Source organism: Neofelis nebulosa, chromosome 6 (assembly GCF_028018385.1).
Source record: "Neofelis nebulosa isolate mNeoNeb1 chromosome 6, mNeoNeb1.pri, whole genome shotgun sequence".
Lineage (NCBI taxonomy): Eukaryota > Metazoa > Chordata > Mammalia > Carnivora > Felidae > Neofelis > Neofelis nebulosa.
Window position 1 is genome coordinate 94210900 of NC_080787.1, and position 21654 is coordinate 94232553.

General features: G+C 34.2%; 1 protein-coding gene across 3 annotated transcripts in view; it reads right to left on the reverse strand.

Annotated features, from left to right (window-relative positions):
* The window catches only part of ASCC3 (activating signal cointegrator 1 complex subunit 3), a 359136-nt gene that overhangs the window by 105128 nt on the left and 232354 nt on the right, over positions 1 to 21654 (reverse strand). For all 3 annotated transcript variants that reach the window (XM_058734818.1, XM_058734819.1, XM_058734817.1), the window contains exons 23-30: positions 21232 to 21330; positions 19217 to 19385; positions 16261 to 16481; positions 14696 to 14781; positions 13101 to 13267; positions 12847 to 12992; positions 12603 to 12723; positions 10002 to 10144 (exon numbers count right to left, since the gene is read on the reverse strand). In XM_058734818.1, coding sequence (XP_058590801.1) covers positions 10002 to 10144; positions 12603 to 12723; positions 12847 to 12992; positions 13101 to 13267; positions 14696 to 14781; positions 16261 to 16481; positions 19217 to 19385; positions 21232 to 21330 — 1152 coding nt within the window. The remainder of the gene's footprint in view (positions 1 to 10001; positions 10145 to 12602; positions 12724 to 12846; positions 12993 to 13100; positions 13268 to 14695; positions 14782 to 16260; positions 16482 to 19216; positions 19386 to 21231; positions 21331 to 21654) is intronic.

Genomic DNA, 21654 nt, shown 5'->3' on the forward strand with positions numbered 1-21654 from the left:
GCTTTTGTAGAAATATAGGATTCCATTTAAGTAGATACATTACTCCGTTCCTGAAATACATTCCAGTCAGAATATAATTCAGTGAGTTGATGACAATCCTGGCTCCAAAAGAAAGGAGGAGACCAGATTGGACAAGAATGAGCTAACAGATTGTACAGCCCAATTCTGTCCCTTTGAGTGTGATATATTGTTTCAAGATGCTAAAAACCCATACTTTCTCAAAGCATATCTGTTGTGCTGGTTTTCCCATTTTCACAGAATCCTCATTATCAGAAAACTCTGTACTCTTTTCAAAGCACGTCAGACTCAGACCATATGCCACTGAATAATGCTTATCAATTGTCTAAAATGCTCAATAAAAGATGCAGCATAAAGAAGAATAATGAAAGTTACGAAGACTTTTTTTTTTAAAGAATAAAGATAATTAAATATATCACATCTGGTACAGATGTTAAAGTTAAAACATTTCCTTATAATTACCAAGTGTTAATTTCTTAAAATACATTTCTGTATGATAAACCCCACAGACTGAAGGTGAAAAAGTTAAAATGAAAGAAACACTTTAGAACATTCTGCCAATATACCAAGGGAAAAGAAATTTAAAAATAATATTAATTAAAGATAGTAAATTTCCAGTCTTTGCCAATACTCTCCTCATATTCCTTGCTATCCTCTCTAAAGCCCAAAACGACACCTCAAAATGATTCACCATACTGTTAATATGTAAATATATTTATATATGTGATTAAACACATGACTACTTGTGAATTAAATATATAAATGAAATCTAAAGAATAACATGTAAAGCTTTGCTATGTCTGCTAAATAAACACAATGCCATTTTTCAATGTTTGCTTCTTAGCTTGCCCTAATTCTTAACAATAGCAATATCAAAACTGGGTCATAAGGTGAAATATTAAAGACTTTTTGCTTATTGATGTTTTTAACTTAATTCACTATGGTATTGGTAAGAAATCCAAGTGTCAGCACTTCATATTTATTCTGGAATATACATTTTATGCTTACTTCCATTTTTGGAGAGTTCAGATTCTGACACATGTTTGGAGAGCATTTCCATATATTGAAAAGCTTTTATTTATGTCTGTTATGTATGTATGTACCCTCCTTAATGCTTGCCACCCATTTAGCCCATCCCCCCATCCAATAGGCCACCAGCAACCCTCAGTTTGTTCTCTGTATTTAAGAGTCTCTTTATGGTCTGTCTCCCTCCCTGTTTTTATCTTATTTTTGCTTCCCTTTCCCTATGTTTATCTGTTTTGTTTCTTAAATACCACATGAGAAAAGCTTTTAAAATGCAGATAAAGCTGATGAAAGGGACCTTACAAAATTAATTTGCTAAGGCAGTATAATTTTAAATGAACAAATGCTATATTAATATGAATTAAATTTGTGAAGGAACATAAGCAAAATATTATGAAAATAATAGCAAATTTTACCATAAAGATTTCAGCAAAAAGAACCTGTCTATACGTAAGGTATTCAATGCTGCTGTACTATAACAGCAATAACAGTTAACACTTATTGAACATTTACCTCTGTTCCAGGCCTGTTCTAAGTACATCAAATAAAGTAATGCATTTAATCCTTAACAACAATCTTGAAAGGATAGGATTATTATTATCCTTTTATAGATGAAGGGGTAAGGCTCAGAGGTTGAATACCCACCAAGGTCATATGGCTTGTAATAGGCAGTCAGTATTAAACCTAGGAGGCCTGGCTCCAGTCCATGCTCTCAACCACAATGTCACATTCTAATTACCACATGAATGTGATTTACTTAAAATAACTACCTAAAATAATGAAATCATTCATTTGGCTTATGGCTGGCCCTCACCATTTTAGACTGTGGGCAAAAAACAGGTAAGATTTGAAATAATGAATCATATACTAGACTCACACAACTGGGGAACTATGCTGATGATTAGCAAACATATTTTTTAAAAAGTTTATTTATTTATTTTGAGAGAGAAAGAGCATGAGGTGGGGTGGGGCAGAGAGAGGGCGAGAGAGAGAATCCCAAGTATGCTCCATGCTGTCAGTATGGAGCCTGAGGAGAACTGTGAGATCATGACCTGAGCCAAATCAAGAGGTGGATGCTTAACCGACTGATACTTACAAGAGCCCCAATTAGCAAACTATTTCTTTTTCTTTAGTATTTGAGTATTTCCACTTCTGTGCCTAAAAATTAAGAATATTGAAAAGTATCTTCCTTTATAAACTAAAATACCAGCACTCATGATCGAGAATAGCACAGCTCTTGTTGGTTGCCTGTGTTTGATCCTGTAGCTACTGACTTTACTGTTTGTTTCCATCCCCTCAAATCACATATGGACACTGTGACTTTTCCATCTTCTCTAGTCATAACATTGTCAAGGATTTCAGTTACTGTATGGCAGAGTGAAAAAAACACGGCTCTGAGTTAGCTGTCCTGATTTTGAGTTTCTGAGTCCCATTTATTTTATGCTATCAGGCAAATTACTTAATTCTTCCAAGTTTCAGTTTTTACATCTATAAAACTGGGATAACAAGAACAACCCTTCCAGAATTCATGGTTAAACTATGTAATATAAGCTTCTAATGAACTATAAAGTACACTATAAGCATATCAACTATTACTAAGCGTAAGATCTTTGCCTCTTTCTTCAATAAGACATGCATGATATCAACTATGGCAAAATATAAACAGCCTCATATCTTGTAGCTGCTCTTAATTACACAACTATTCCATGAGGACCAACTAAATTAAGATGTCCAATGCTCAGTAAATCTGTGGATAATGTCTGTCTTGACACGTAATATTCTTAGCCTAGTAATTTCTCTACTGGTCAGTCACTAAGAGGCCTGAAGCCTGATCAAAATAGAAAGCACTTGGGGTGGGACTTTTGTATCACAAACTCAATCTATTTTGGTTTGATAATAAAACATATTTTCCAGTTGAAAATGTGGTCACTCTTATATTAAACTCAATTTAATCTCTGATTTTTAACAATCTCAAAGTCCATCTTCAAAGCCTGGTGCTAACTTCTTACCTATAGGAAGAAGTCAGTATCTGTGTTGAATGAAAAGCCAAATGAATCTGAAGAACTAAAATAAAATGTCATTAGTAGAAACTCCACCAAATCTGAATTCATGATGATTTTCAGTTGTCAGAGTTGCTGCTTGCCACTTTCATCCAGGATGTCTGAGTGCTAAATCCCATAGGTCTTTCTCTGCTCTTATCTCACTCAACTCCCATTAACATTTAAAGTAGTTAAGCCCTCCTTCCTTCACAAAACCCTCTCAACCACACACAGTGCTATGGGACTTTCCTTACTGGCATCACCTTCTCAGTGCCCTTTGCCAGCTCTTCATTTTCTACCCAAGCTCTACTGTGAGTCACTCCAAGCCTGCCCTCTGTTCCTGCACACTCTATATCAGGGTCTCATGTGCTTACCTGGGTGTAAAGGCTGCTTCTATGCTAACGTTCCCAATTCACATGTTCATTTCACATCCTCTGTGGGTTATACAGACTTCCTATATCTAATTGGCTTGAAAATCTTAGAAATACAAATTAACATCCAAAATATTAACTTTCTTGTTTAGAGTTACTAACTGGGGAGCCATTCTTGATTCTTTTCATTTTCTCAACCTCCATTTTTCACTACCAGCAAGTCCTACTGAACTAGGTCACCACCATCATTAATTCCATGCTTAACTTCCACTTCAATCCATTTTCCACTAAGCAGCAAAAGTGATCTTAAAATGAAATTGGAGTATGTTATCTCCTAGCTTAAAATATTTTAATGCCTTGGAACACCCCTCCCTTAGATATCTGCTTGGTTTATTTCCTTGCTTCCTTTAGTTTTCTATTCAAAAATACCCTCACCACAGAGGTGTTCTTTACTTATATCAATGTAAAACATTCTACTACCACCCTTAGCACTCCCTATTCCCTTTAGACCCTGCTTATTTATTTTTCCATAGGAATTATCACATTTTGACATATTTGCTTATTATCTATCTATCATCTCCACAAGAATGTTAATTCCGTAAGGGTAGAAAATTTACCCAATACACAGAGGGAGGTCAAGAGACATTTCTTTAATCAATGAATAAATGACTACCATACTGTTTAAAATCAAAATCCAAACTCTGTACGCATGGGTCTAAGGTCTTACAAGAGCTGGCTTTTGCCTATCTCTGAAACTTAACTTATACTACTCTCCTCCTAGCTTATTCTGTTCCAGCTGAGCTGATCTCACTTCCTTTAACATCCTGTTCCCTTTACCTGAAATGCTATTATCTTCTCTCTTAGTGTAGCTAACTTGTTCTTATGCTTTGGGTCTCAGCTTAAATGTTATCTCCTTAAAGAAGTCTTCTCTGACCATTGTTTTTAAAGCCCCACCTCCCCTTATCATATTTCATTTCTCATTTTATAGCAATTTTTATAACATTATTTGGTTTATCATATATATATTTAAAAATTTCTATCTAGTTGAGCTCCTCGAGAATTGGGATCAGTTGGCTAACCTAGTGCTTGGTAAGTTGTGGATATTCAATAAATATGTTACATAAATGAACACTTTACAAATTCTGGTAAGAGCTGCCTACTGACTTAAGTTAGAGGAATACTCTTATGGGTATTTTTGATGTGGGAGAGAAAAAATGCTTAACTATGTGATACTAGGTAATCTTGAAACTGAAGTTACTGATCATGAACTAATGCCATCTGATCTCTCTAGCTATACATGTTGGTGTGCCTGGTAGCAATCCATCATTGGTAGAAATAAAAGGATCAGATGGAAGAATATCATGAAAAGTAGTTCATGAACACTCCATGTGTATGCCTCTTCCTTCTGTGCTATCCCTAACTTCAACCCACCAAAGCTCCCTGGAGTATTTCTCATGTCAAGCTGACTGAGGGGAAAAAATACATATATATACAAATCACAAAAGACTTTGCATAAGATAGCGCCATGATCTGAAGTACTGTGATATGGTGTTATATAGCTCCTTTTGGGGATGACCCTAAAAACAGCTAAGTGTCAAGTATTTTCTCTGTCAATTTACTGCAAAGAAGAGATGATGTGAATTATGATCCATGCTTTGATCTGTAGCTACTGGATTAGTCAAAGGGTCAGCAGCATGGCAATAGCACTATTGGAGGACAGGTGGCAAGAAAGGCACAAGTTTTACATGGAAGAAATTTTAGAATGGTCCCAGAACAGACTACCTATATCCCATGAAGATGTTTATCAAAAAGTTAACAGAAGTGTAGATTATGCTATTAATAGTCAAGTGGGCAAAATGACCACTTCTAAGGATATCAGGTGTTTTGTGCACAGATCCCAGTGTTGTGTGCAATGGGTTCATGTACTAAGTGGCGCCATGGTGGAAGAGATGAAAACTACACATGAGCTAAACATGGACTTCCATCTCCACAGGTGGACCCAGCTACTGCCACTGTAGCTCTGTGCTATTATGCCACCAATGCAAACATCCGTAGGCCCATTATAAAGTACCCTGACCAGGGGACCAGATAGCTATCTGGCAGTAAGGAGATTATATTGAACTCTGTCACAGAGGGGCACCTATTTGGGATGATGTCTAGAATGGATTCTGTTCCAGCCTACCGAGTGCTGCCAATAGCCTCAACAGTAGGATTACTGAACACTTTACACATCATCTAGTATCTCATATGATAATGTTTCTGATGAAGGAACTCACTTTATAGACAAAGATTAATACAGTGGATGTCATGGGATTCACTGGTCTTACTGCATCCTTCATCACCCAGAAAGAGATGGCTTTATAGATTAATGACCCAGAATGGCAGCTGAGAGACACTGCTTTGTCAAGGTTGGGTGCTGTCTTATAAAATGAGGTGTATGCTCTGAACTAGTAATCATTAAATACTATTTCTCTCATTGCCAGAATATACAGTTCCAGGAACCAAGCAGTCAATGTACAAATGTCTTTTGCAGTCAACAGCTAATAAACCACTTGGAGAATTTTTGTTTCCCTTCCCTATAATTCTAGCTCGGCTAGTTTGGAGGCTTAATATCCAAGGGATGTAACAATTTACTTAGAAGCTAAAATAGCCACATCTCTCATTCTATGGGGTGAACAATCAAAATGTGGTCATAGTGTAGTTTAGGTGACCAATCTTGATAAAGAAATTGGCTGCTGCTAAGCAATAAGGAGAGGGAAAAATTTGGATGGACCCTAGAGAAATCTTCTCACATTACACTATCCACTTGAAAAATTAATCAAAAACTTTTAAAGCCTTATATAGTAAGCATATATAAAAATCCAATTTCCAGTGTTTCTGGAAGGTGGGTTTTGGTTACTCCACTGGACAAAAAAAGCTTAATTAGCTCAGGGGCTGGTTGAAGAAGCATATAGGTGATGGATGGTAGAGAAAATAAATCACAAATGTCTGTTTGGCTCCCCAATCAAATATGTTTGGTCCCGTGTTGCAGGAATAAATGCTGTGGCCTCTACTTTTGCTATCTCATATATTTTAATTAACATATTTTACATTATTTTAACCAATTTCATTTCTCTTTCCTCTCTACCCTCCACTTTTGAATATAGCATGTATGGGTTGTAGGTAACTTTATAATTTAGTCCGCTGGCTAGAGAATATTGAGATGAGATTGTAAAAGAACCAGAGAGTGACTGGATATAACCAAGAAATCTAGGACCGATAGAGTCATGAGGAAATTTTCAGTTGTCTGCCTTGGGGAAAGATAGTGGATTTTGGTTATATGAGGGAGAATTGGGTTAGCTGTTAGAAGGAAAATTTTTTATTTTTTTTTTTAAGTGTAGGTATGAAGAGAATGGTGTTTGATGAGTTTGGGCAGGTAAAGGACTATAAAAGACTACTGACAGCCAGCCAGCATTTGAATATCTTCCCCCCTGCATTAAGGCCAAAGAAGGGAAGATATTCCCATTCCTGCTGCATGCTTGAGGCCGAAGCTCGGGCATTCCAATGTTTCTGTCTTGGACTTGAAAGTTGAGAGAATGATGTAAAAGCCCAACAATCATTTGAGGTTAATGGTGGAAGTGGTGGTCATCAAACTGAGAATCCAAGGGACATGGTAGCATATGCCCACACACTTCTGAAATCACCGCAGAAAAGTCTTCCTGATGAGAACTTTGAAAGGGCATTACTTTGGGGGTTTCCTTATGCTGCAGTATGATTTTACATCAATGACACACTTGAAGGAGTATTTCTGCTTCCCAATACTTTACTTTGATAATTTACTGGGTGAAGAAGATGGATGGATTTTTTTTTTTTGACTTTGCTGACCTAACCTACCTGGTCCTGCCACAGAACACCAATCTGAAACTGTACAATAAGCAGTAACAGGAATTGTCACTAAGCTTCTAGTCCAGGATATTATGGCAAGTAACTCTCATAAAGATTACGGTGTTAAAAAGTCCTCCTATTTTAAGGTAATTAGGAATTCAACAACTGAAACACCTACGTTATAGGTTTTTGGTATAATCAGATTGAATCTGCATACCAATCAGTTGCAAACTCTTTGAAATCTTGATTTTAAAGGTGATGGCTTTTAGAAGAAAGACTAAAACAAAGTCTGGACGGTCCTATTATTGTAGTGTGCTTGGTGAGATACAATGCCAAAGAATGGTATAATTTCTAGCTGTCTTATTTTAGCAGTGAAAATCTACAAAATAGCAGAAACAATGCAAACAAATTCTATGGTTTCTAATTAACCTTGGTGATAAATTTTTGTGCTGATAAAAAAAAAAACAAAACAGAGAAGTAATTCTACACAATGGCTGAGCTATCCAGTTGCTTAGGTCTCACACGTTAAAATAAAAAACAAATAGTAAGTGCACTCTAGTTTGGAAGAGCACATGAGGTTCACATTTGAGGTTAGTATGAGTCACATACGTTCTAAACACACAGCCTTTTATAACACATGCACATGCACAACACACACACACACACACACACACACAAATACACTTTGAGCAAACGTCCCAAAATGTGTTCAATAGGTATGTACTTTGTACCTTGACTTCAAAGAAAAGTCTCCATTTGGAACACTTTAAGAATAAGAGCCAAGAGAAAAAAGATTGAGCCCAGACAGATGCTGCATATGAACCATCAATATTCCCTACATCTACTTTTCACCATTTGCATCCTAAGTTCAAGATACCATTTAGACACAACAAGGTGACTATTTGGACATACTAAGTGAATAACACAGGACAGGAAATCTTTTGACAAAATTATTTTTATCTTAAGTTATTTATCTTAAATATTTCATATATACACACAAGTAACATTAAGGAACTAACGTTAAGGAAGTAATGATGAAACTTGAGAGATAAAAGGGTAGCTGTTACTCTACTTAAAGGATTCATGTGATACCTTTTACATGAAGCTAATACTGGGGTCTGCTACTTATCAGTGAATAAAGTCACCTGCAGGCATTTCAAATTATTAGTTAATACATGACTATAATATATATATACAGTATCATCTACCAGGTCCACTAATCCTAGATGAGTCATGAGAAGTAGAAGGGGAACATATGCCAGCTGCTGAGACTGGACACTGGTGGGTTAGAAACACCGTTTTGACTGTTCTTCAGGCTGCATGAGATCAGAAAGGGGTGATATGGTGGGAAGAGGCAGAACATGCAACAATTTTATTACTGATTTTATCTGTTTTTCATCATAATTCCAACTAGAAAAAATATTTTTTAAAAACTAGGAAAGCACAAAAAAGGAAATCACTATATATAAATCCATGGAGAGAAACAGGAATATCTACATTTAGATGTAGTGGAAGGAAACACAAAGAACCATATTAACTGATTGTACCACATAAAATGCAAAAACTACTTGTAAAAAGCTACTAAGACAAAAAGACATCCAAGGAATCAGCGAAATTAACTAATAAAAGCAGATGAAAGATTAATATGTGTGTCTACATACGTAGTGATAAATATATATGGAAAAAAGTGGTATCATACTAAGTTTCAGGAGTGCATGTTTTAATTTGGTAAGGCTCTCATACAAATCTTTAAGAAAATGCTGTACTGCAAAAGATAAAACCTCAAAGGAATGAAGACACAAAAAAGAAAGAGACAACCAATAGCAAACAAATCAGAGAAAAGAAAGTCAATCAGACAAAAATCAAGGTGTACATTAAAATAATAATGAATGCTTTATCTATAATATATCAACAAATTACAACATATGAGGATGTAGTAAAACTGTTACTCTCATACACTACTGACAATACACATATCAATGGTGGGGACATTAACTGGGATGTGCGTTTTGGAAAATAATTAGCAGTGTATATGAAAAGCTATAAAAATATATACATTATTTGACCCATTGCATTTTAAGTTGGAACTCTACACTGAGGAAACAAGTCTAAATAAAAACCAACCATAATAATAAAGGTGCATGATTATCTAATGATAGAGGAAAAATACAATGAAATGGCCACATAATAGAATTGTATAGACATAAAAAATTTTAATTGCTTCAAATTTCACTACTTGGCTACAGGATAACAACAGGTTTTTAATTTTTATACATTTAGTGTTTTCTAAATTTTTGAAAATGGTCGTATTACACATTTTATAGGAAGTTAATTTTGCAAAATTGATTAGAAGTTGCATGAGGGCAGTGAACACTCCAATAGAAAGACAAATATGCATATTATAATATACATAGCTGATGATGTTGAAGGGAAAACATATGGAAGTAAATATGGAATAAAAATACTTATTTAGCAGGAAAATATTGGAAGAAAATACATAACAATATTAAAGGTGTTAAGGTGGCAGTATTATGCATTTCCTATATTTTTCCCCAAATTTCTGTTATGTTATACTAAAATTTTAGTATAGAGTAAAACTACACATCATTAAATATGTAATTTTCATTAATTATAATACAAACTAATTTGACATGTATAAGAAGTAGAAATAAAATATATTGCTTACCTCTCTTTCATCCATATTCAACCACTGCTTTGGATCTTCTTCAGTAGCCAGAAAAGCTATCAATTCCAAAGCAGTAAGACGAGTTTGACGTCTTGATGAGACAAATATCAAAACAGGTTTGGCTGGAGAATGGCTTCTAATTGCTATTGAAAAGTTGTGGAAAATGTGGACAATAAGAGTAAGCAAGCTACTTACAACCAAATATGAATGTCATTAGGATATGAAATGGATGATACATGAAAGCTAGTATCATTGATTTAAATAAATTCTTAATTTAGTCATGAAATTCAGCATTATCTGTGGTACTACTTGGATCTGACAACATATTGGAGAAATGACAGGAAAGGAAAGGTAGCTGAACCTACCTACGAGAGCACATTGCCTGAACAGGGGAAGCTGAACTGTGTCAGCTCCCAGTTCTACTCTGAGTTGCTGAGGAACACAAAAGCTGAGACTCTTCAGTAAAAGCTGTATATGAATACTAAATCTAAGGTTGAGTTTTCTGAGTTGTGTTTCTGCTCACCTAAGCAACGATATTATAGAGTTAACTGGTCCTAGGGTTGGGGGAGAGAGTTAGGTCCTACCTAGTGATGAAAACTCTCTAAGAAAAGCTCCAAAATTTCCTTTAATTTTTGTCATTACTAGTGAATGGAATAACTAAGAGAGAGTTTGTGGGGCACCTGGGTGGCTTAGTGGGTTAAGCATCCGACTTCAGCTCAGGTCATGATCTCACTGCTCGTGAGTTCCAGCCCCGCATCATGCTCTGTGCTGACAGCTCAGAGCCTGGAGCCTGCTTCAGATTCTGTCTCTGTCTCTCTGCCCCTCCTCCACTCATGCTCGCTCGCTCTCTCTCTCTCTCTCTCTCTCTCTCTCCCTCAAATATAAATAAAAGCATTAAAATATTTAAAAAAAAGATTTTATGTCAATAAACTAGTCAGAGATATGTCGAATGAAGGTTTTACTTTTCTCTAAAACATATGTGTAAGGTTTCAAATGGAAAGATAAGAGAATGTAGAAGAGAGCTGAAGAGAATATCATGTCTGAATCTCTGTCTGAGTGACAGAGATTCACATGGAAGGTAGACACACAGAAGATGCAATGAATAGTTTGAAACATGAGTAATTTGACTGAAAGGAAAAAAATTACCTAAAGAGCCACATAAATCATCTGACCTAACTGGAAACAGGGCTTCTTTACATTGGCTCCGAAATACTGATAAGATGGCACGTATGAAATTAACACTTATGTGTACAAAGATCTCTTAACACAGAGATATTTAACAGTTTTACATAAAAAAATTCAACCTTCTGTAATTTCTTGTTTGAAATGTGAGCTGCAGAATTTCTTTCTATAGGCTTGTTTCTTAACAAGGATTATAATGAAAATGTTGACATGAACTTCACTATATTTATACTTGAAGAGTAAGAAAATAAAGCTATAAAATCCTATTTCTAAACTCAAAGAAATACAGTGATACACTACAGGTATAATAAATAGTTTATAAGGACAGCTTCTGTACTGATATCATATCTAGAGAAGTGTGAGTATTTCAGTTATTTACTATTGATTTATATAACACAAATGCTTCCTTTCAACCATTGGTATGCAATTGGCCATTCCTTACATAAACACAAGCAATCACAACAATACATACCGTGAAAAATAAACTATCTTATTTCTCACTCACAGTTTATCAGAATATTACAGAATATAAATGGTAGTGCTTTGATAAATCGTATTAGAAATACAATGTTTAAAATACACATATTAGTACAATATTGGTATCATTTGTACACATAATCATGAATGAATCTGTCTCTTTTTTTAAACCTCAACATTTAATGGATTTTTGCTGCTGTAAGAACAGGTGTGGCTGAACAGCTCACGGCAGATTTATTGTTCATTAGTGATTTTGTACAATGCTTCTGTGGAGGTGTAAATAATCTGAACTGCCAAGATTGGTCTCTAGTTCACAATCAATACTTTGCTTCTGTCATCAGGCTAATTACAGCAGCTAAAAAGTCACCTCACAACTGTCACCTCACAATCAACAGCAGTTCACACTAGAGAATTTATTTTGGAGGTTATTTTTAATTGATATAATAAATATTCCTTATGCAGCCTAAACAAAACATGTTTCAATAAAATAGGAGTGTTATTCTTAAATCTTTCCTGCTTGCCTAATCTGTTAGAAAAGGAAAACCAAAAAATGAAGCAGAACACTGTAAAAAAAAAAAAAAAAGTACTGAAATTTGTAAGTTTTAGGATTTCTGGTAAAAATTAAGATTATGTGATTTTTTTTTACACTTATAGTTCCTATTTATCATTTGTTCAAGCTACTACCATAAGAAAATAACTTAATAGATTAAGAATGATTTACTTTTTAAGAATACATTTTTCTACTACCAACACAGTATCATCTACAAAATCTCTCCAATTTTCAATAGTTAATTCAACACACATTTTCTTTCCTTAACGCTGAGGTAAATTGTTTTACACATTTGTGGAAGTTGGAACAGTACCGCCATTTCAAAGAAACCCAAATTATCTCGAATGCATTTAATGCTACCATACAAATTACTCCAAGGATCTGAAGCTTACCTTGAAATGTAGGCTTATTCATACTAGCCATACGAGGACAGTAATGTTGACCTGGGAAGCCTTGAATGTGAACTTCCAGTGGAACTGGACGTACTGATGGTCGGAAATTGAACAAGCCCATCTAGAGTAAAAACGAGAAAGAAATCATTGTCTGTTTTCCTATTTAAGTGTATGTAACAGTGTCTCGTTAATATGGCCACCTAAGCCACACTATTAAATGCCTATTTATCAATCTTCCATATACCTGATGAATGTTGAGCCAATCAGCAAGGTCTCTGGCATTAGCTAATGCAGTAGATAGTCCAACTATTCTAACAGGCTTTTCTGTGTGTGATGAGATGAAATTTGTTCGAGATACAATGACTTCTAGAACAGGGCCTCTTTCCTCCCCTAGGAAATAGGAATAATACATGTTAATCATTTAACAAGTCCGATGCTGGCTGCTGCAAGTATGAGAGTCAAAATGTGTCAACTGGCATCAGATACAGTGGTACCTACCAAGCAGATGGATCTCATCTATGATGAGAATAGTGACTTGCTTCACATAGTTCCTATTTTGCCAGCTTCTACTGACTCCATCCCACTTCTCTGGTGTAGTGACGATAAGGTCAGCCTTAGCAATGGATTTCATATCAGGAGTCACATCCCCGGTTAGTTCAATAACTCTGGAAAGGAAGAAAATGATCTTTTTCTGAGAAAACACATGCCCTTGGAAAGGTGAAAATTTATCCTTCAGAATAAAATTTTATAATGCTTAATACTACTTTATCTCCCCTTGATTTTTGAAATTTTCTGAGTCCAAAATATGTTTCTTAAGAATTGTAACAGAACATATCAATTGAAATCACTGATAATCTAACTTTCATGCAGATATGCAAAGGTGTCAAACTTTGCTATGATTATGTTTACAAAGTCTCTGCTCTATGTGTTTTTATAGAGCTGAACTCATACTTCCTTCTCCATATGTTGGAATAAACACCTTTCTAATGACGGAAAGTGTTAATTTATTAAGACATAAAGAGGCATTCACTAAGAACATAATTACGTGTAAGCTTCATTTCTTTTTTTAGACTAAAAATTTCTATAGATAATATAGGTAAATCCAAACATACTAGGACATAAACAAGATATGCTGGGGCAAATATATGCTACCTCATTCTAAGAAGACCTCAGTTTTATAGTGAGAAAGAGGGAAATCTGAAGGCCAACTCTAAATTTTAGGTAATCACTAAATAATTTTTATATCTAACTTAATTCTAAAAAAACAAAAAAGGGTAAGACTAGTTCCCCCAAGTACAGTGTTCCCAAAGCTTTTGCTTATTTTTATTCATTTTTTATTTTTGTATTTTATTATTTTGAATATGTAATATATTCACGTGGTTCAAAGGATGTGTGGTGAGCAGTCTCTGTAGTATGTCTATCTTCCAATCACCTGGTCCTTATTCTAAAGCAACAACATATATTCTTTACCATTTTTTAAAAAAGTAAAAGACAGGATACTTTACTTAAAAACATTTTCTATAATATCTCTGGAGATCACTCCTTCAGTATATAAAAAGTTCATTCTTAATAGAATGATACAATATTTTGCATTGTGTAAATGTACTATAATTTATTTAGTCATGTTCTATTGGACACTCAGGTTACCTGCAACCTTGCTAGTAAAAACAATACCACAATGAATAAACTTGTGCAATACTAAAATATTCTTTAAAAAGTAATGTTCTTTAACGAATTTCTATTTTTTGGTAGATTATTTATAAGTAAAATGCCCTCAGTGTGATTTCTGGGACTTACTGTGAATGATATGAAAGGAAAATAAAGAGATAAAACTTATTTTTCTTTAGTTTTAGAATTTAAAAATTTTGAGAGAATTATTTTGTCAAGTATTCATATCAAATAATTAAAGGACTTTCATTTTTCGATACTAAAACAATGGGAATAGTGATAACATTTTAACAGTAATTACAATACCCTTAAATAAAAGACTATGAAAATCACTGTAAAAGCATTCAACACTTTTGTGAAAATCTTTTATTTGTTCATCCTTTTAGGTTACTTAAAACACATCTTCTGATAAAGCAAGAACTTACTTTTTACCAAGTTTTTCTTCTATTCTAACTTTCCAATCATCCATTCTTTCACGTACAAGAGCTTTTAAGGGTGCAATATACACTGCCTGAAAGCAGAGGGGAGGGTAAAAAGATCTCATGAAAATAGTAACATCATTTTCAAATAAAGGTAAACCCCGTAAAATTCATCCACATACGACAGTGTGGTTTGAAAATGTATCTTATATTACTGAAAATTTAAAATTTAAAATTAATGGGAAAAGTTACTAACTTGCTCAAATTACCCTCATCCAAAGTAAGACAGAAATATAAGACATCATACAATTCTGACATAGAAAATATTAAATATTTTTTAAAAGTCACTGAAGGTGTTTTAAGTATTTTATATTCTGATGAAAATAAGTTTTTCCTGTTATTATGATCAAGATTCTAACTCCTCCATGAAAAAAGTTACTACTTTTGAAATTCTAAAAAATAATCTGGTTGTTTAAATTTTAATGGAGATTTTATGGAAAATGCTAGTCATATATTCTACCTTTTCTTAATAACAACAATTGGTCTTTAATAATCCAAATCTATATACAGAATGTTCAGTGAAAAAAATATTTCCCTTATAAAATGTTTCAAATTTATAGGAGAGCTCTACTATTGTATTAACAGGTCTCATAATGGATCAAAAACCACAAAATAGACTGAGAAGTAGGAAAACTTCAAGCTAAGCAGAGAAGAAAAGTCGCTAATTGAAAATCACTGAAAAAGGAAGTTAAAACATTTCTAAAATAATAAATGATGAGGAAAATGCCACATAATTCCAATCACAATGTATGAATTAGCTTTCCTGAAAAATATGTACCTCTAAACTATGAGTATGTACTTCACATTTCAGGAAAGCATAAATTTAAGACTTATTTGACTTGCCACATTACTTTACATTAATAATATGGCATTTGCAGAAATGTGGAATAAAACTGCCTCTGTATTTCCTGTGTATAATTAAACTGTATTTGTTTAAAGATTAGGATTTCTTTAAAAAAAAATTTTTTTTTTTTTACATTTATTTATTTTTGAGAAAGAGTGAGACAAAGTGTGAGCGGGGGAGGGGCAGAGAGAGAAGGAGACACAGAATCAGAAGCAGGCTCCAGGCTCTGAGCAAGCGGTCAGCACAGAGCCTGATGCGGGGCTTGAACCCAAAAACTGTGAGATCATGACCTGAGCCGAAGTCGGATGCTCAACCGACTGATCCACCCAGGTGCCCAGATTAGGATTTCTTTTATAGCAAAAGGATGTGATTAAAAGTCATTATTTATCTTATAAATATGGCTATGAATCAGGTATCTTATAATGAGAAAAAGACGTGGAAATTGACATGTACATTAGAAATCTAACTAGAGAACTCCAAAGTTTAAGATAAGTTTTCTTCTGGCCAGTTATCTAATACTGATCTGGTCCCCTGCACCCCCACCTCCTGCTCAGAAAATTCACTGAGAGAGTGCTTGTGTCCTGATGTGTATTTAGAACTGGCTAGTTTACAGATTATGAACTGCGTTTTCTAATTTAATGTAAGCATGTGATTCTTTCAAACAGACCTTTGAAGTAGGGTACTTGTTGAAGACTCTGAAAATGGCTAATTCAGCAGCAACAGTCTTTCCTGATCCAGTGGGTGCTCCAAGGAGGACATTACAGTCTGTGTGGTACAGGGTATGAAATATTTGTGTCTGCACAGGGTTAAAGTGGCTAAAGTTGTATAGTGCTTCATATGCTTCACATCCCAAAGCTGTGATTGGTAAAGGCTGAAGATCCAGTAATTCTGAAAAGATGAAACACGTACTGTCATTAAAAAAAACTGGAAAAAATGCACAATACTGAATATTGTCTCTTAGGAATAAATTATAATAATCTTTAATTCCTTAGAGGGGGAAGAAAAAGACTTAACAAAAATTTTTATATACTGTTACATATCTTTTTTTCCCTGTTACTACATCTATAATATTGACGAACTGGACACTTTTCTGGGGGAGTTCCCATATACCGAATATAATGTCATACCTATATCTATCTATCCATCTATCTATCTACCCATCTACCTACCTACCTACCTACCTACCTACCAACCTATATTGTTCCTCCCAATCAGGAAAGTAATTTGAATAACAGGTGAACGAAAATATGCATGGTATAGAAGAAAACTAAATCTACCCCTATCCGCAGAAAAAGGAAAACCACTTGCAAACTTCAGTGCTAGAATGGTTACCAATAAGAAATTTCCTTTGATCTGTTAGAAAATGGACCAAACCAGAATGGTTGAGTGAGCTATTGCTCTAGCCAATGTAAACTAAACTAAAAATAATTAAAGGAAGAAACTCAGGGGGGAGTTTCAAATCAGAGAATGACTGGGTAAAAAAGAACTGCACTGAGAAAACACATAACAGAAAGCCTGGAGAATTCTCTTCTCAAAAATTACACTTAAAAATAAAAAGCTATTTTTAAAATATTATCTTAGCTCCACAGCTCTACTCTATTACATAGGTACTTGAGAGCTAACCACATGTTTTCTATAGCAGATTATAATCTCCTAAATTTTCTGTACTACTGAAATCAAGAAGGGAAGAAGTCTTACCTTGCAATGCTAATCAAGGCATAGACATATTCTTAATAGGAACTAAAAAATAAACATTTTGGTATATATTGATCGTCGATATATATTGTTGATATAAATTAAAATGATTGACTTCTATGAAAGTTGAAGAATTTTCTTGGCTGATTTAGGCTCAGTGAGGCACCATATGCACACATGCACCCACGCACACACCCGCATGCACACACACACACACACTCAGCCAAATAGAACTGGGAATCACTGAGGTTACATCATGCATTTATAGTATCAACTGAGATGTCACGGTGGTACATTTACTGCTTTTTAAAATGTAGTCAGAAGTCAACTAATTATATAAATAGGATGATATGTGCTTGGCCACTCAACAGAGAGGTGATAAAATGAGCATTAAAATATAATGTTAATGCACGTTAAAATCAAGTACTGAAGTCAGAGATCTACTAGTGATGATGGTAGCATGTATTTTTAAACTAAAGCGCTAAACATCGTTATGTATTCTGAGATTCTAGATATCATATATAGGCATATTTGATGGAAGAAAAGCAGAAGGGTCCTCTTCAGTGAGTATATCAGTAGATACTACAATCTCATTATTTCTCTGTTGACAAACTTTTTTAGTTTTATCAACATATCCAAGTGGTTTTAAGCTGTAGTCTAAAGTATTTCCCTTTAAGATATGTTAAGATAATGAACAAGGTACCCATTTGACAAAAATGGCAAAGATGAAAGTCACATTAATGCCTTCTTTCATTTCCCAAAGGATTGTTAAAAATATGTTAGTAAGAACTAATAAAAATGTTCTTACTAACATTTTTATTTTGAAAAAACAAAGAGTTTGTCTTCAGAGGAATTATATGAAAAAAAAATTGACCTTCAATTTTCTATAAATTAAAGCCTCCTGAAATCAATAATTATCAATTATGAATTCTCAGTAAGAAATAAACTTAATACAATAAATTAATAGCTCAATCTCAAGATTTTTTTTTTTTAAGTAGGCTTCATGCAGAGCCCAACATGGGCTTGAACTCATGACCCTGAGATAAAGACCTGAGCTGAGATCAAGAGTCAGAAGCTTAACTGACTGAGCCACCCTGGTGCCCCTAAAGATATTTTTGAAATAGAATATAGGCCACTGGAAAGTATCAATATAAACATTCATGAAATTTTGCTTCTTTAATAAGTCACAATATAAACATACTTGCTCATGTTGCAAAAATCTAAAATGGATTTTTGTTAGTTGACAATGAAAAACTGTTACATGATATTGCAGATTAGTATATACCCTTTTATCATATTACTGTGAAGGAACAGAACTAATAAAAATGGTACTTGTTTGTTGGATGCAAAGTGACTTGAGGTATAGTGAATCTATTCTGTAGTGATAGCATTATCTAATTCCTTAATATTAGCATTTGTTTTTTTTTTTTTTGGTGTAGAAGCACACTGTATGGAGGGAAAAGAACCTATAATTCACTTTAATTAATTCATTTAACATACTAGAAATACATTTAAGTAAACAGTAATAAACGCAAAGAAAAAGTATACCTCAAAAGTTTCACAGAGAACACAGATTAACACTTGCAATGGAAAAGGAAGAAAATATGGAGAAATTGTAATGATTATATGTAAAAATAGGGATAAAGGCAAAATAATACAGAAATAGTGAGTCTCATGCTTATTAGAACTATGAGATTGAACTAGACTTACTTTAATGTTTTGGAACTAAAACAAAATTAAGGCCCACCATGAAACTCTACCAAATGTATATATAGCGATCTATTTTAGAAAGTCTCTTTTCAAACTATATTGACAAATAAGTTGGATTCTGATTCAGATTCAGACAACTTTTAAGTATAGACAATTGCAACTTTAATTAACACAACACTTCTGCAAAATCAACGATTCAAGTTACTATTCAATGTTACCTGTATGAGGAGGATGTCTCTCTGGTAGAATCAGATGTTGAAAGTTGATAATGCATACAGCCTCAGCTCCTAACCATCTATCAGACACTGCTCGGATGTAGTATTGGGAAGGCAAAGGCTCAAAAATAGGGATTGTAAACACCAGTAGTTGAGCTTCTTTACTAATGACCTAATGTGAAATAAAGTCTCAGATGAATATGAATATGCTAATGATAAAGGCCTTCTTAGTCTATGGTTAAGACAATGATATCTATAGCAAGAGGTACTAAAGATAAAGAAAATATCTTAGATTCCTAAATAGTCGAGATTTTCAGGCACTTTAGAAATGTGTAGGTGGTTTCCTTCTGAGGATACCTGATACTGTTGAAAGTAAAATTTATACTCAATTTATATTATTTATATATGCATATCATCACGTATTAACAAGTTACCAGTTTGACTCATTATCAGAATTTCCCAAATTTCATGCATTAAATTACTCAACTTCATAATTTTTACCAAATTATTTACTTAATATTTTTCTTTAAATTCTATTACTACATTAAGTGAAATAAGAGAAACTAGCATAAATAGAAGGTAATCATGAACACAAAACATTGCTGTGAAATTCTACTGCTGTCTACCCAAGGTTCCCAGCCTGAAGCTTGCTTTCTCTTCAATAAAAAGAGAAATCATGGATGAAGCATCACAGTTAAAGATATGCCAGCATCAAATTGAGTCTTTCTGCTGTTATTTATGGAAAATTTTTTAAAAATGCCCTTTTTATAGACACTTCTCTAAAGAAGACATCCAGATGGCCAACAGGCACATGAAGAAATGCTCAACGTCTCTCCTCATCAGGGAAATACAAATCAAAACGACACTCAGATATCACCTCACGCCAGTCAGAGTGGCCAAAATGAACAAATCAGGAGACTATAGATGCTGGCGAGGATGTGGAGAAACAGGAACCCTCTTGCACTGTTGGTGGGAATGCAAATTGGTGCAGCCGCTCTGGAAAGCAGTGTGGAGGTTCCTCAGAAAATTAAAAATAGACCTACCCTATGACCCAGCAATAGCACTGCTAGGAATTTACCCAAGGGATACAGGAGTACTGATGCATAGGGGCGCTAGTATCCCAATGTTTATAGCAGCACTCTCAACAATAGCCAAATTATGGAAAGAGCCTAAATGTCCATCAACTGATGAATGGATAAAGAAATTGTGGTTTATATACACAATGGAGTACTACGTGGCAATGAGAAAGAATGAAATATGGCCCTTTGTAGCAACATGGATGGAGAGTGTTATGCTAAGTGAAATAAGCCATACAGAGAAAGACAGATACCATATGGTTTCACTCTTATGTGGATCCTGAGAAACTTAATAGAAACCCATGGGGGAGGGGAAGGAAAAAAAAAGAGGTTAGAGTGGAAGAGAGCCAAAGCATAAGAGACTCTTAAAAACTGAGAGCAAACTGAGGGTTGATGGGGGGTGGGAGGGAGGGGAGGGTGGGTGATGGGTATTGAGGAGGGCACCTTTTGGGATGAGCACTGGGTGTTGTATGGAAACCAATTTGACAATAAACTTCATATACTGAAAAAAAAAATAAAATAAAATGTCCTTTTTACTCTGTGAGCCAATACTCTTTAGTATTTTGTTTTTGTAACACCTAAAGTTATTAGTTTTTATTTAATAAATAACCTAAAGTTAGTAATTTTTATTTATTTAATTTTATTTATCTATTACATTACTTATCCCATCCATTTGACATATTCCACTCCTCTGGAAGTCATGCTTTAAACCATGATAAAAGTTACAATTCAATTTCTCAAACTAAGATCACATTGAATATATGAATACCCTAACATGCAATTCCTGTTTTCTTTAAAACCAAATAGAAACATAAAAAATAATAAATAAAGCTTTAATGGCATTATGAAATTGCAGAGAAATAGGTAAAAACAGAAATTATTTAGTTCATATTTTCTTTCTATAATAGCAACATAATAATAGAGCAACACACCCATGTTTACCTGTTTTTTTAGAACTATAAAATACTCTGAATGATAAATATGGTCATTTGTAGGATCTTCTACCCAAATCCACCAAGGTTCTCCTACTGTCCCATGGACCTAGAAAAAAAAATAAGATTCTAATACTATGTATATTTTAACTCAAGTAAGGGATATTGTTGTCTGCACACCCAGCAGCCATTCTTCTCTAACAGCTTTATTGATGTATAATTTACATAACAAAGTTTACTCATTTACAGTATATAGTTCAATGGTTTTAATATATTCACAAAGTTGTACAAACTCTTCCATAATCTAATTTTAGAACTACCCTCAAAAAGGTACCTTAAACCCATTTGCAGTCACTACATATCTTCCCCTATTGGTCTCCAACCTTGACAACCCCAATCTGCTTTCTCTCTATAAAGATTTGCCTATATTGGA